We start from the raw sequence: 16,461 nt of genomic DNA, 5'->3' as shown, positions 1-16,461 counted from the left end.
AAGACCAAATAGTTACTTAATAAAAATAGTTATTGATTTATAGTAATATTCGCAAAACATTAAATATTTCTAAGTGTTGTTTTTTTTACACCATTTTAAACAAAAGTTAAAACTTTTTTAGAAATAGAAGGATTATATAGCTGTGGAAGAGTCAGAGTATTAAAAAGTGCACCATACCTAGGCAGGTTGTATTATCCGGGCCTAACACCAGGTCGTCAGGACAAGTACAGGTAGCAATAAAGGGCGTAGTCATCTTACAACTGTGAGAGCAGAAGAGCTGCAAGCAGAGCATCTCTTTGTCGGGCATCTGCACTTCTGGACTGTACAACTTCACATCACGTATTACCTGGAATAAGAGTTACAGCTGTATTTTTACTCTCAGAAAATTAGGTTTTTTAGAGGCAATATGCAAATTATATAATTAGTAGTTGTTCGCTGCCGATACGCGAGCTTGGCGCGGGGCGGGCAGGTCAGCTGTTCACTGGGATGTGTCAGGAGTATCTGTTTCCATGTAGAAACTTGCTCGGTGTATGTGACGTGTTTGGACGGTAGTATTGAGTTTGGAGTTTCTGTCAATCAGAGCATATCTCAACTGTGCTAGAACTACCCGAGTACGTAACAGCTGAAAAATATTATTGGTTTTTATATATTCAATATTTTTAGGTACCCCATTATTTGATGCTGTTTAGTAAATACATGTTTGTCGTTTTACAAAATCTGCTTTAAATCGTGAGAGTCTATTGTAGGTTTATGGTAATTTGTTGTTATGTCCAAAGGTACGTTTAAGAAGTTTCAGTCACTTAACTATTAAGTTCTGAAAGTAAAATTATGAAAAAGGTTAATCAATATACTCTTAAGCTAAAACGTATATTGAAATACCGCTGTATTAATTGAAGGAGAGCAGAAATGTATTAGGAAATATAACAATTAGTTTGAGTGAGAGAACCTTTTATTTGAATTAATAGATTTTATTTACACACACACACACACACGGGCATACACACTTATATATATATATATATATATATTCTTTGAGATATATAAATATACATGTATATCTCAAAGAAAACAAAACACGTTCAACTTGAAGTGCTTAATGATTCGTCACTTTTCAGTGACATTATCAACAGCTTGTATAATATAAAATATAATCAAATATAACACACACACACACACACACACACACACACACACACACACACACACACACACACACACACACACACACACACATATATATATATATATATATATATATTATGTTGCTTGAATAGGTTTTTGTTAATTTGGGATCAATTAAATTTGTAACAAATTTAATTTAGGATTGGTTATGAATATAAAAATGAAATATAGATACGTATCAGTTACTTCTTTGTTTGAAGTTTATTTTTGACGAAATTGGTTAAGTTAGTGTACTTATTATAGTATTAATTTCCATAGGTGCAGTTCCATACTTATAAATTATTTTAATTAATTAAATCACAATTCAAGAACAATTAATTCGTTCATAACACAAAATGTTTAATGCATTGTATTATTTTCTACGCCAGTGATTCATGAAGTCTGCAACACTGTTCATGCTAACATTACCGAACAACTTGTACATTACTGCTGTGGAACAAAGGACCGTAATATTGTTGAAACAGTTTTCGTTCTTGAAAAGATATTCGATTTTGTGATTCTGCATTGAATTTTATAATGAACCAGATTTTCCAGAGGCAACTTGCGTCCAAAATACAAACTTCACCTCTCAAACTTTGAGGTCAGCCGCAAGGTAAAATACTAGTAGGCCTATGTTAAGTAATGTATAGCTTTATAAAATATATAAAGTTATCATACAAAAAGCGAACAATTGTCTCAAAAGTTTCTAAAGTTTTTGGAAATAATATTTCCATACACTTTTATTTTTATGTCACTAACAGTAAAGTTTTCAGTAACTTTAACAATATGCACTTTAAACTTACTCGTATATGGCACGTTATAATATTAAACTATGGTGTATAGTTACTTTTCAATATGCACTTTAAACTTACTCGTATATGGCACGTTATAATATTAAACTATGGTGTATAGTTACTTTTCAATATGCACTTTAAACTTACTCGTATATGGCACGTTATAATATTAAACTATAGTGTATAGTTACTTTTCAATATGTAAAAGTTCAGTGTTGTTAAAACTGAATAGTCTGCAGTCTTGGAGTATATTTGATATGTTTAAGGAGTAGCAATCATTAAACTGTCCACGTACCTCGTTAGACTCGTAGATAATTGTTATGTCACTAACAGTACAGTTTTCAGTAACTTTAACAATATGCACTTTAAACTTACTCGTATATGGCACGTTATAATATTAAACTATAGTGTATAGTTACTTTTCAATATGTAAAAGTTCAGTGTTGTTAAAACTGAATAGTCTGCAGTCTTGGAGTATATTTGATATGTTTAAGGAATGGCAATCATTAAACTGTCCACGTACCTCGTTAGACTCGTAGATAATTGTTATGTTGTTAGCCTGACAGATCGGTGATAAGTGGCACATATACAAAACTGCATAGTGTGCAGTCTTGGAGTATATTTGATAATTATGTTTAAGGAGTGGCAATCATTAAACTGTCCACGTACTTCGTTAGACTCGTAGAGAATTGTTATGTTGTTAGCCTGGCAGATCGGTGATAAGTGGCACATATACAAAACTGAATATTGTGCAGTCTTGGAGTATATTTGATATGTTTAAGGAGTGGCAATCATTAAACTGTCCACGTACCTCGTTTAGACTCGTAGATAATTGTTATGTTGTTAGCCTGGCAGATGGGTGATAAGTAGCACATATACAAAACTGCATAGTGTGCAGTCTTGGAGTATATTTGATAATTATGTTTAAGGAGTGGCAATCATTAAACTGTCCACGTACCTCGTTAGACTCGTAGAGAAATTGTTATGTTGTTAGCCTGACAGATCGGTGATAAGTGGCACATATACAAAACTGCATAGTGTGCAGTCTTGGAGTATATTTGATAATTATGTTTAAGGAGTGGCAATCATTAAACTGTCCACGTACCTCGTTAGACTCGTAGAGAATTGTTACGTTGTTAGCCTGACAGATCGGTGATAAGTGGCACATATACAAAACTGAATAGTCTGCAGTCTTGGAGTATATTTGATATGTTTAAGGAGTGGCAATCATTAAACTGTCCACGTACCTCGTTAGACTCGTAGATAATTGTTATGTTGTTAGCCTGACAGATCGGTGATAAGTGGCACATATACAAAACTGCATAGTGTGCAGTCTTGGAGTATATTTGATAATTATGTTTAAGGAGTGGCAATCATTAAACTGTCCACGTACCTCGTTAGACTCGTAGATAATTGTTATGTTGTTAGCCTGACAGATCGGTGATAAGTGGCACATATACAAAACTGCATAGTGTGCAGTCTTGGAGTATATTTGATAATTATGTTTAAGGAGTGGCAATCATTAAACTGTCCACGTACCTCGTTAGACTCGTAGATAATTGTTATGTTGTTTGCCTGGCAGATGGGTGATAAGTAGCACATATACAAAACATTCATGTCGTTAGTATCATTGTAGGCTGCCCATACAACTTTGTTGTCCACCACTCCAAGCCCGCTAGGATTAATTAGCTCTGGGCCTTCATACAGCTTTTTCATATTAGACCCGTCGTAATTCATACTGAATAGATAATACAATAAGGCGTCTGCCTCTCCAATCGCATACAATGCTTTGTGCCTCGTATTTATAGAAATTCTGTGAACTTTATATATGTAGGGTAAACTCAAATTTAAATTCCTCAAGGAATTTGTTCCAAGTTCAAGAAAGCTAAGATGGCCATTTCTTAGGAACATGATTAACCTAAAACAGAACAAGAATTATCAATTACAACTAAGTTATTGCCATAAGCTGTTCAAAATTCCATGTTTTTATAGAACAAGACTAAACATAACTCGTATATTTATATCCAACACAGGGTAGAAATACGCTACACCACATGTTCCGCTCAATGCTTTGCTGGGATTTATGCACAATTCCATGTCTATAACTCATTTCATTCCCGTGATGTCTTGTGGACAGATAGACCGACAGATAAAGAAAAGATAATTTTTAATTTCCCGGGAGGCAAAAGAGAAATTGTGTCAGCCTACTAACTTTTACTTTTACTTTTGTCAAACAAATCAATATTGTAAATTTTCTTTACTTGTTTATTTTCTAAAAAATGGTTTAGTTTTCTCTTCATAAATCTTAAATGAAATGTGTGTTTATGAAATGAATGACTGCTAAGGTAGGGCCTATAGTCACATGTCAACATTTTCCAATTTCATCCTAAAGCCTACTTTCTCACCGAAGACTGCATATCGTGTTGAAGTCTTTTCTCATGGAAATCACCCCGGAACAAATTACCTGTTAAAGTAACTATAACCTGTTCTGAAAATCCTGCATCTGACTACGTACATATTAGTCTACCCAGACACACACAGTTAACATAACATCTTAGAAATATATAAATATTAAATATAAAAATCGGCCTATACAGTTTTCCTATCACTTATAGATGAAACCGCACATCTCCGTTCGCACACCCAAAATATACAATTAGGAAGCAAGTCCCCATGGTGGTGAACGGCATGGAGGATCAGAATTAAACCTAGAAGGCAAATAAAAAACATTGTGGATAGCTTGCTCAGAATCAAAACGCAGAGTAGAGAAAAAAAAATTAACCAAGATACGAAACCTTTCTATCAAGATAACAATATTGGCCATACAAAATAAAACAAAATCATTACTACAGTCAACGTAATATTTCAGTCATATGTCTCAGGTGCACATGGATAAAAAAATATGAATATCCATATTTTAAAATAAGAACTGCCAATTCCACCCGGTATCCTTCGGCTAAGGGCGGGCTCCTAATGAAACCAGGAAATAAAACTAAATAGCTTTTAAACTAAATAACAAAATATAAACTATAATAACTGGCAACAATAACAAAATAAATAAATTAACAAATAAATAAATAAAAAATAGCAGGGTATCACAGATGTAGACTAGGGGTGTTCAGCTCATCATGGAGGCCACCTTTCCAACAGAGCAGGAAAACCCCGGAAACTGTCTGCGACCACCGATGATGAGAGAACAGCAGGAGGCAAGAGCTCCCCTCCTGGACCTCGTCAGTGCGAAACAGCAACTTAAACCAGCATGTTAGTGGTAAAATAAAAAAAGAATCATCAAATATAGTTTTAAAATGCAAAATTGTATTACACATTTCCACTAACATGCAAGAATTTAGAAGTTCCTTGCCACTCCAATGAGGATGTGCAGAGCGCTCTGAAACAGCACAGTCAGTGCCTTCTCCATCCACAACGAACAACACTTACAATACTGTATAAATAAACAAATACATGAGCCGGGGAGAAATGGGCTCAAGACATAGAACCGGCTCACGTAAAATCTTCTAAATTTCACCTACGGAAGTAAATGACACGTGACTTGGTAACGATCACTGTCCCACAAAGCACACGAACAAATTGAAGCTTTGTAAGCCATTTCACTCCAACATGGCGGCCGTTCAAAAATAATCCCAATTACGTAATTGATGTGTCTAGAGAATATTTTTCCATAAAAGTAGTTGGAATATTCATAATACAGTTTATAAAACAAAACATTTTACTAATTAATTCAATTGTCTCAAAATATACCTACTTCTTCTGAGCCTTTAATAATATAAGTAATATTAAAAAACAAATTCCTTCACACGTCTGTTAAAGAAAATTCTACGAAAAATGAACATAAACACATCATACTTTATAATATAATATTATTATAATTATATTTTATTTGATTCATGAATTACATGCATATGAAGATATTTAGAGCTTATCTACGCACTAACATCATAAAATTAACCTATATGTATGAAATAACGTTTAATACAAGACATTTCTGCAAAAAATAAATTATGTTTATATGAACTCTACCTTCTACATTTAAAGTATACGGAAATATAGGCAAGTTTTTAATAACTGAAATATTTGTATATATATATATATATATTTAAATATATATATCTAATGTACTATACAGCCGCGTGTGTAACTGACTCACTGACTGATATATAGATACAAATTCTAACATAGTTCTAGAAGTGCTAGAAACTTGAAATTTGGCACGCAGGTAAGTTTTGCCGTATAACCACAGGAAAAGTCTGAAAACCGGGAATTTTTAATTTTAAACCCCTCAAAAAATTCGCAAAAAAACGCCCATTTTTTACCCTTGCAGGCCTTTTTTGTAAGCCCGATAGCGGGCGAACCGATGGAGCTAGCTCAGATCTGACGAAAAATTGTCAGTCAGGAATTAAGTGAACTACAAAAAAGGTCTGGTGACTTTTTGCTCTATCTTCCATGGTTAAGCGACAAAATGCTCGAATATTTGACAATCCAGAGATTTTTTCGCTAAAAATAATGTTTCGAGCCCGATAGCGGCCGAAAAGTTGGTCGTCTGATTGACTCATCAAATTAGCAAACTGCGCGATCTACAGAAAATATTCAGTACATTTTTGCCCTATCTCCATTGGTTTGGCCGAAAAACGTGATTATGTGCAATTTTCTTTGTAATTTTTACGTGAAAATTTTGATTTGGGGGTCAATAGCGGCGAAACCATTGGTCGGAGGTCAAAATAAAACAAAGATTAGATTTAGGAAATAAGGTGATCTAGAAAAGAGGTTAAGTGACTTTTTACTCTATATCTATTGGTTTGGCCGCAAAATGCAATTAAGTGGGAATATTTGGAAATTTTCGCCTAAAAATTTACCATCCGTGCTTGATAGCAGGTAAACGGTTGGTCGTAGCTCAAAACACATTATTTATTATGTTTTAGTAAATGACGTGTTCTACAAAAAAGCCTTGTTACTTTTTGCCCTATCTTAAATGTTCTGGCCGAAAAACCTGTATAAATAGAAATATTTTATAATTTTTACTTGAGAATTTTGTTTTAGGAGGCGGTAGTTGCCGCACCATTAATCATAGCTTAAATCCTCAATTTTCAATAACTAGACAATTTAGAGATTTAAAAAAAAGGTCAAGTAGCTTTTTTCCGTATATCCTTACGTAAGCCCTTAATGGTAAAATCTTGGTCGTAATTAGCAATTTCAGGAGGTGTAAATATGATGTGCCTATAATTTGTGCAATCCGTTCTGGTTCCGGATTTAACTTGTGTTAACGAGAGACTGCAACCCCACAACCTCAATTGCCTGAGTGTTAACGAACCGCCAATAGTAAATAGGGACAGAGTAGTGTTTAATTAATTTAATGAAATAGTGATTCCTCGTCAACACTCTAGTATGGAATGATAAATTCCTAAGTAATTTTAAACCCTGAACAACTTTGTATTTTGATAAAAATTACTCTACAAATATTCTTGTAGCACAGACACACATTTCCCAGAAAAGTACCACGCGTTCTTATAACCCAAGATAACATAATCCCCCTCCCGCGAATTTCCTGGTAGATGAATTCCTGATTAAATTAAACCCCCTTAATAATCAACTTAATAATCTGATAAAAGTAGTTTTTATTTTGTTTACACTAAAGAATTCACCATAGGTGGCCAGTGCAGTCTTTTCTCCCCAGCTCTGTACTGCCTAAACCAGAGGTCGTAGATAAATTCCGATAGAATCCCCTTAAATTTTGTACAAGAAAAGTCCAGTCACTTTTTGTCGTATCTCTAACGGTTAAGCCACAAAATGCCCTTGAAGTCAAAACCTTCGTTAAAATTTAACACCCAACTTTCGTAATTGACTGACTAGTACAAGTCTACTAGAGCACATCGTGAATTTCCTTGTATGACCACACAACCTCCTGAGTAAATTAAACCCCCTGATGTCTTAATCCCCAGTAACATTACCCCCCTTTGGAATTTCCTTGTGCGACAGATAACCTCCTGCGTAAATTAAACCCCCTGATAACTTAACCCCCCCTGGAATTTCCTTGTATAACCAGACAACCTCTTTGAGTAAATTAAACCCCCTAATAACTTAACCCCCGCTAAAATTAACCCCCCCCTGGAATTAACTTGTATGACCAGATAACCTTTTTCGCACTTTTCACACTTGCAGGCATTTCTTTGAAGCCCGATAGCGGAAGAACCGTTAGAGCTAGCTTGAATTTTAGGAAAAATCGTTAGTCGAGAATGACATAAGCCCCATCTCGCGAATTTCATGGCAGATGAATTCTTGATTAAATTAAACCCCCTGATCAACTTAATAATCTGATAAAGGTAGTTTTTATTTTGTTTACACTAAACAATTCACCATAGCTGGCCAGTGCAGTCTTTTCTCCCAAGCTCTTTACGAGGTCGTAGATAAAATCCGACAGCAGAATCCTCCAATTTTAAATTTTATACAAGAAAGGTCCAGTCACTTTTTGTCGTAACTCCAACGGTTAAGCCAGAAAACGCCCTCAAACTCAAAAGTTTGGTTAAATTTAAACACTCTACTTTCCACTTCCTGGCAAACATAATCTCGGACTTTTAGTTATCACCCATTTCTTATTCTCCTAAATTTGCTAAGACGTCACTTAATTTTTCCATGAAATACATTGATTATTTTGATATATTACACATCATTTGGCCGAGCGTTAGCACAGCATTACAACATACGAGAAAGGACACAGTAGGGAAGACGTAACTTGAAAATCTCATGTCCGAATTTAACCAATAACCAAATCACTCCTATCCCCGAATATTAAGCACTCAGTTTGGGGGCCTAGGGGCGTAACCCCCAGCGAGCCGAAGGCGAGTATATATATATATATATATATATATATATATATATATATATATATATATATATATATATATATATAATATATATAATATATATATATATATATATATATATATATATATATATCGTGTCACGATATTTGTGTAAGGTAATCTCCGAATCCACTAAAAAATTTCAACGAAACTCTATACATATGCATTTTTTGGTCTAATTTAAAGGACAGAATAATGTTTAAAGTTTTATCTAGATGGATAAACAACTAGTAGGCTATTTATTGTCAATTTCACATTATGGAAAAAGTTTTAAAATCACTTCTAGAACCTGTTGTTATTAAATTTTTCTTTGGAACATAGTTTTATACAGTTCAACTATTGTATTGATACAATAGATTAATTGCATAATTTGTACATAAATACGATTATTACGACAAGGAATATATATATATATATATATATAGATATAGATGTTGTAATTCTTTTTAAAATGTACCAAAAACTTACATAGATAAGAACGTATCAGAAACAATTAAATGAATAAAATGAAATGAAATAATGATTTATTCCAGCATTTGTTTACATATAAAAAGAACAAAAAACTCTTTCTACGGAATAAGAGCTGGCCACGTTTACAAGTATTGTGGCCAGATTGCCAAAAAAATAACGTACAAAAAAGCTAGAGTCCAGATTTTTAATTGAATGACACAGAGCCGCTCACTGTGACGTATGTTCTTTGTATCACAATACAAACACATTAAATTATACAGCCACCATTACACTGTTATATTTAATAAAGCAATACAATTAATAATTTTTTTAAAATATCAAAATATCTTAACAATAATAAAGTTTTAAATTTTATTGTTCTAAATTACAATAATTAAAAATAATTACAAATTACTCAAAGAACACAAACTATCTTTTTACCTTACTGCTAAAAGTTCTTACACCTACCGATTCTTTTATTGACAAGGGTAGCTTATTAAAAAACGTAGGGCCGCTATGACGAAATGAACATTTAAACTTTTGGAGTTCTAAATATTCTACGATTTATATTACGCGTTAAGTATAAAAGATCAGTAGTTCCAGTATTGCCGCTTCACTGGTAAAATAATCTAAGAACTTTATAGATATAAGTATGCTGAATGGGCAAAATGTTTAACTCCATAAACAAAGGAAAAGGACTGTCACGGATTTTTTTTCTTAACATAATTCGTAAAAAGTCATTTTTAACGACACGCAATTTTTGAATTAGATATTTATATGCACCACCTGAACAAACCACCCCATATTGTAGTCTGGAATCAACTAAGGCAAAATACAACGTTCTTAATAAATGTATAGAGCAGAAATTTTCTTAGAAAGTAAAATTTTCTTACCGAAGATGTAAGTGTTTTATGTAAAGAATTTATATGTTTTTTCCAATTAAGTTTTTCATCTAAAACTATCCCAAGATATTTGAATTCCTTCTCTTTATTAATAGTCTCACAATTACAGCTAATCTCACAAGAACGATTGATATGATACTTTAAACTAGAAAAAAATTGAAACCTTTAAAATAAAAATTTACATATTTTGTCTTGCTAACATTTATTTGCATTGAATTTAATTCACACCAATTTCTTAATTTATGCAGATCGTCACTTAGAATTTCAGAAAGTGTTTCAATATTTTTATGACAGTAAAAAAAGTGCAATATCGTCAGCAAAAGCATTTGGTTTTCCATTGAGGTTTAACTCCAGCAAATCGTTAATAAAAAAAAGAGTCGCTGAGATGACAGAACCCTGAGGAACACCTAGCTTAACCGGTAATGCTGAGCTGAGACATTCACCTACGAACACGCTGCTCACGACCAAAAAGAAAACTACGAAACCATTTAAGCGCAATCCCTCTCACACCTGCGGCCTCCAACTTGCGAAGCAAAGTCTCGTGGTTTACTAGGTCAAACGCTTTTTTAAAATCGATAAATAAAACAGTAGATTTATTTCCTTCGTTCATGCTATCATATATCAAGTCAGTTAAACACACGAGCGCATCTTCAGTGGATCTACCTTTCCTGAAACCGTACTGACTAGTACTGAAAAAATTTATGTTATTGAGATATTTAATAAGTCTTATTTTCATTAACTTCTCAAAAATCTTTGAAAATACAGATAACATACTAATTGGACGCAGATTATCTAATTTTAAAGATGACACTTTTTTGAAAATAGAAATCACTGAACTTACTTTTAACTTATCTGGAAATACACCAGTACAAAAACTTAAATTTACGATATGTGCTAAAATGGGAGATATTATCTCAGAGATGTGTTTAATTTACGAGTGAAATATTAATATTATCAAAACCAGAAGACTTTTATTTTTTAAACTATTGATTATTTCCTTTATTTCCGTCACTGAAGTGGGTGAAACGAAAAAAAGACGTCAACATATTGTTAAGAAACAGAGTCTCCTCATTAACCCTGCATTCCTGAACTGATTGTATGGTAGTAAGATATTTGTTTATTTGCTCCGCAACGATGATCGGATCAATTATCAAAACCCCGTTATCTAACTAAACTCGGTCAACATTCTTATCTTTACACACTCCAGTTAGATCATTAACTATCTTCCATTGTTGGGCTGAGTCACCTTGACAGTGTATTAGAATAATACGTATTTTTTACCATATTTATTTCTTCCTTTTAAACTATTACAAAAAGTTTTTATAAAATTGAGCAAAGTTTGTGTCATAAGGCCTCCTTTTAAATAATTTATACAATCTTTTTTACGTTTAAAACTTTTTTATTAACGAAACATTAAGCAAGGACTTTTTACTTTTGCTTTGTCTAACTTGTTACCATGACTAACAAACTTTTTACTACTAAACAGTACTTCACATAACTTATCATGAAAACTATTAAAACACTCATTGGCATCATTAATAATTAATAGGTCGTTGAAATTAATGTTTAATAACTTTTGCTTTACCAACTCAAAATCAAAGTACACTTTAGCAGTTATAGCTCCTACAATTCCAGTATCAACGATTTCATTACTATTTATTTTTAATCCAAGCAAACAATGGTCAGTCAAATCAGTGTCAAAAACGGCCGACTCAAAAAGTGATAAATTCTTACAAATATGTGGTCCAAACATGTTTTAGTATGCGTAGGCAAGTCAATAAATTGTGTGAAACCCAAACCACTTAGCATTGTTAAATAATTCAGAGCATTTTGACTTCTATCTAATAAGTCGAGGTTTATATCACCTATCAGTATACAATTATTTGATAAATTAGAAAAAAAATTAGTAAACTCTTCAATAAAGTTCTTTTTTCGTAACTTTGTAATCTATATAGACAAATAAGATTAAAAACATTTGATTGCAATTTAATTTTAAAACTAAAGAATCGGCAGTTACCATATTAAAATAAAAAGTACTTATAAATTTGTTTCTATTGATACTTTTCAATTCACCAAATATGTATTAAAACGACCTTAAATATATATATATATATATATATATATATATATATATATATATATATATCATACCTGTAGTAGGGATCCATTATCATATATTCGTTTTGTCCACTTGGAGAAATTTCACGTCTATCACGTCCCGTCAATATCCACCCGATACAATTTGAAATTAGATTGATAATAAGAACGCATGTCGTAGTAAACTGCATCTTTTTCCCAGTCAACAGTAAGAGTGTAGAATCTGTCATAACCATCTACAGAATCGATAGTCGATACTGCAGAATATCTCATTGATAAAGGATTGTATGTAGACCTATAAAAAGATTATAAAAGACAGATAAATCGTAAGATGGTTTATAGTTACAAATAAATGATAAATTTGACTTTGCAGTTTACCACGTTACCACTCCGTAAAGGTAGATGGAGATTCATGCCGTTTATACAGGCAAGAATTATTTTCTACCGAAATGTATAACTTTTTCTTAACTACCTGTGATATATCTGTAATGAGTTAATAAAAATGCAATATTTTAAAACATTCTCTACATGTACTAAGAGTAGTATTTTGCTAAAGGACTTCAAAGCTAATCACTGCACTGGTCGATGAAAAAAAGTTAAAAATATTGAAATATATTTTTAAGATTTTACATATCATGTTTAATTTTTTTCTAATCAAATTTTCTGCCGTAATTCATATAAATAATTCAAAATTAACAGTAATTGTTTAATGTGAGTAAAGTTTCCATATTGACACCACTTAATTCAGACCAAAAGGACTTAATGTGAGTAATCAATACCAAGTCTTCGTATTGACACTATTTAACTCAGACCTAGAGGACTTAATGTGAGTAATCAATACCAAGTCTTCGTATTGACACTATTTAACTCAGACCTAGAGGACTTAATGTGAGTAATCAATACCAAGTCTTCGTATTGACACTATTTAACTCAGACATAGAGGACTTAATGTGAGTAATCAATACCAAGTCTTCGTATTGACACTACTTAACTCAGACCTAGAGGACTTAATGTGAGTAATCAATACCAAGTCTTCGTATTGACACTATTTAACTCAGACCTAGAGGACTTAATGTGAGTAATCAATACCAAGTCTTCGTATTGACACTACTTAACTCAGACCTAGAGGACTTAATGTGAGTTATCAATACCAAGTCTTCGTATTGACACTACTTAACTCAGATCTAGAGGACTTAATGTGAGTAATCAATACCAAGTCTTCGTATTGACACTACTTAACTCAGACCTAGAGGACTTAATGTGAGTAATCAATACCAAGTCTTCGTATTGACACTACTTAACTCAGACCTAGAGGACTTAATATATTGTACTTTTTGTTTGTTATTTTAAACTTTTATTGTCATTATTTGCGCTTTAGCTTCCCTTCTGGTTGTTATGGATTGATTTTTTGGAAATGCATTTAAGTTGTTTAGTTTAAACCTGGTTTTTTTTAGTTTATTAGTGGGGACCACTTGGCCCTATCTCTGTAATGTTAACAAAAGTACCTTTTTCTCAGAAAGTATAAAAGATAAATGGATAATTCTTTTTTTATATTGTAAGGAATGTCTCTCTTCACATCAGTGGAAACTCCTAAATACTTAAATTTTAATCATATATATGTATATATATATTATATATTAGCAATATATATATATATATATATATATATATATATATATATATATATATATATATATATATATATATATATATATATATATATATATTGCTTTCTGAATTTAAAAAAAAACTGAAGTAAAAAATTCAGTTTTAATTTTATTTAATAATACTGATTATGAAGTTTTCACTATTCTATGATACAAAAATAAACATGCAAAAAATTGTAGGTAGATATCTTAAGTAGTTTCTGAGGAAAAGGTATTTTTATGTTGAAAAAGAAAATTTTTCAAAAAAAACGCAAAAGACTAAATTTATAAGGTGAATTTAGTTTAACAATGACCTTTCAGTACATTCCTGAAGCATATGCAGGTTCTGGACCATCTTCCTCCTCAAACTGATCTTCAGGCCTCCTTTTCAGCACATTTTTACTTTTCCTGATTTTTTTCAATTTATTGTTGACATGTTTCTGCAGCAGCGACACGTCGTCTATCTAGCATTTGCATTGCCACAGCACAGTTTTTACCAGCTTCCAGTCCCAATTTTGCCAATATTTTATAGGATGTAACATTTCCTTCATTAAAATTTGTTACTGCAAACCATGTACCGAACCTCAAAGTTCTAAAACCGACAAATGTTCTTTTCGGTATATAAGACCAAATCACATTATTGAGGCATTCATTTGGGTTTTGCGTTTTACCCATCAAGCACTGTAAGTTCAAGTAGTTTGGGTTCTGCTAAATCTCTAAATATAGGTTTGATAAAGGACATAATATCCTCAGGTAAGTGAAAATGTTTACCTTGTTCAGTGTCATGATCGTACGTTTCATTTTTCTTTTTTGATAACACGTACTTACACCAGGTATCATCTGTTTGTGGACACAAGGCATGTTGAGGTTGCTTGTTGGTTGACAACACATGAAAATACAAGGCCCAGACAGCTCTTTGCATATCTTGTACACTCTTGTGGTTCTCCTTATGGCCAATCCGTAATATTCCTGGAGTTGAACTATTGCAGCATCTGTGAGATGGTTTCTTCCACCAAGATTGTTTCCATTCAGTAGTTTTGTTGTTTTTTGTTTGAGTGATTTTAGCCTAGACCCCATTCTCTTCTGGATATGGCCTATACATTCAGCTTTTGTAATATCAACTTCACCATATGGTTTGCTGTTTCTAGCTTCTACACAGGCCTTGCTGTCTCCGTCCCCTAGATATTCAACGTAACGGCAATCGTACAATTTGTCTGACCGGTGGAATATATGTTTCGCCCCTGTGACCTCCATAGCCCCACTACTGCCAAAAAAATTAGCAATACAATCCTTTCCATGCTCCTTTTTTAATCTATTTTTACACTTACAGTACTTAGATAATATATCGATGTCCATAACCTTTCCGGTTGATAGAGATGTGGCTGAAAGATTCCATTTAGCGACCGTTGTCCACGCCGTTGCCATGATTGAACCATCGATAGCAACTGCGATATTTTTGTCATTATTATTTATCACAATTGTTTTCTCTACAGCTGCCTGCATTGACTGCTTTACAACTGTTTCAGCAGATGTGACAAAACACACTCATAATCAAAATATCGGTTCACTGGAGCGTTAAGGTTCAAAACTACACAAAGTTTTTCCGTAGCAGTTCTCCCTTTACCAATAGACCTTAGGCCTAAAACTAATCTCAAGTTCAAGTCATAGAATTTACTACTATTATCATTGTGTAATAGTTCAACAGATTCACAGTTGTCCCTAATGACATATTTTTCACAATCTATACATTTCAAAGTAATCTGAGAGGCTAGGCCTGAGATATGCTTCTTATCTAATGTCAAAGTAGAATGTCATTCAACTTATTAGCTGGTGAAGAAGGTTCATGTGTTGGTGAGATAGGCCTAGACGGTGTATTTCGATTACTAGAACTAGGCCTAACCTTGTTGGTATCTTTTTTTTGTTTTTTTTTCATGGTAAATCCTTTTCTTGAAAACTCTGTTACTTCTATAGTGAAATAAATAATTATAAACTAAAAAACACTAGAAAAAATCAACACAAAGTAATCACGAATCAATATTTGCAGTCACACTGTTTATAACGTAGTCACAAGAAATAGCAAAGAACACAGCTGACAGACGACAATATTATATGTTGAATGTACAAAGTGCCAGGTTAGCCAACGTAGCGAAATATAAAGTGACCTATTCACCCAATTTATTTACTTTTCTTCAACTTTTCAGGTTATCTAAAAACTTTATCATCAGAATGTTCTAAATATTTAATAGTGTTATGGGAATGATGTATTGTATTAACTTATAGTAACAATCAGACAATATTTTTTAATCACTCCAAATGAATAATTTCCCTGTTGTATGTATATTATATACCAATGTTCACCACAATTAAATTAAAAATACTACGTAAGGACCTGAAAGATAATTAAATGTAATTATGTATCTCAACTGTAGTAAAATATAGTTATACAGGTTCCCGCTGACAAGTATTGTACTTAGCGGGGCCTCAGAAATGTATAATTTATTGAATAAATGCAATTCTATTCAATTCAATATATATA

The 16,461-nt window shown here is 32.6% G+C and overlaps 1 protein-coding gene across 1 annotated transcript in view; it reads right to left on the bottom strand.

Moving 5' to 3' along the window:
* The window catches only part of LOC124353572, a 51,126-nt gene that overhangs the window by 17,458 nt on the left and 17,207 nt on the right, over positions 1–16,461 (bottom strand). The window contains exons 5-6 of the mRNA XM_046803469.1: positions 3,495–3,873; positions 178–346 (exon numbers count right to left, since the gene is read on the bottom strand). Coding sequence (XP_046659425.1) covers positions 178–346; positions 3,495–3,873 — 548 coding nt within the window. The remainder of the gene's footprint in view (positions 1–177; positions 347–3,494; positions 3,874–16,461) is intronic.

The sequence above is a fragment of the Homalodisca vitripennis genome, chromosome 2, assembly GCF_021130785.1.
Source record: "Homalodisca vitripennis isolate AUS2020 chromosome 2, UT_GWSS_2.1, whole genome shotgun sequence".
Taxonomy (NCBI): domain Eukaryota; kingdom Metazoa; phylum Arthropoda; class Insecta; order Hemiptera; family Cicadellidae; genus Homalodisca; species Homalodisca vitripennis.
Note: the sequence above shows the minus strand (reverse complement) of the source record. Positions and strands in the feature narration are given on the sequence as shown.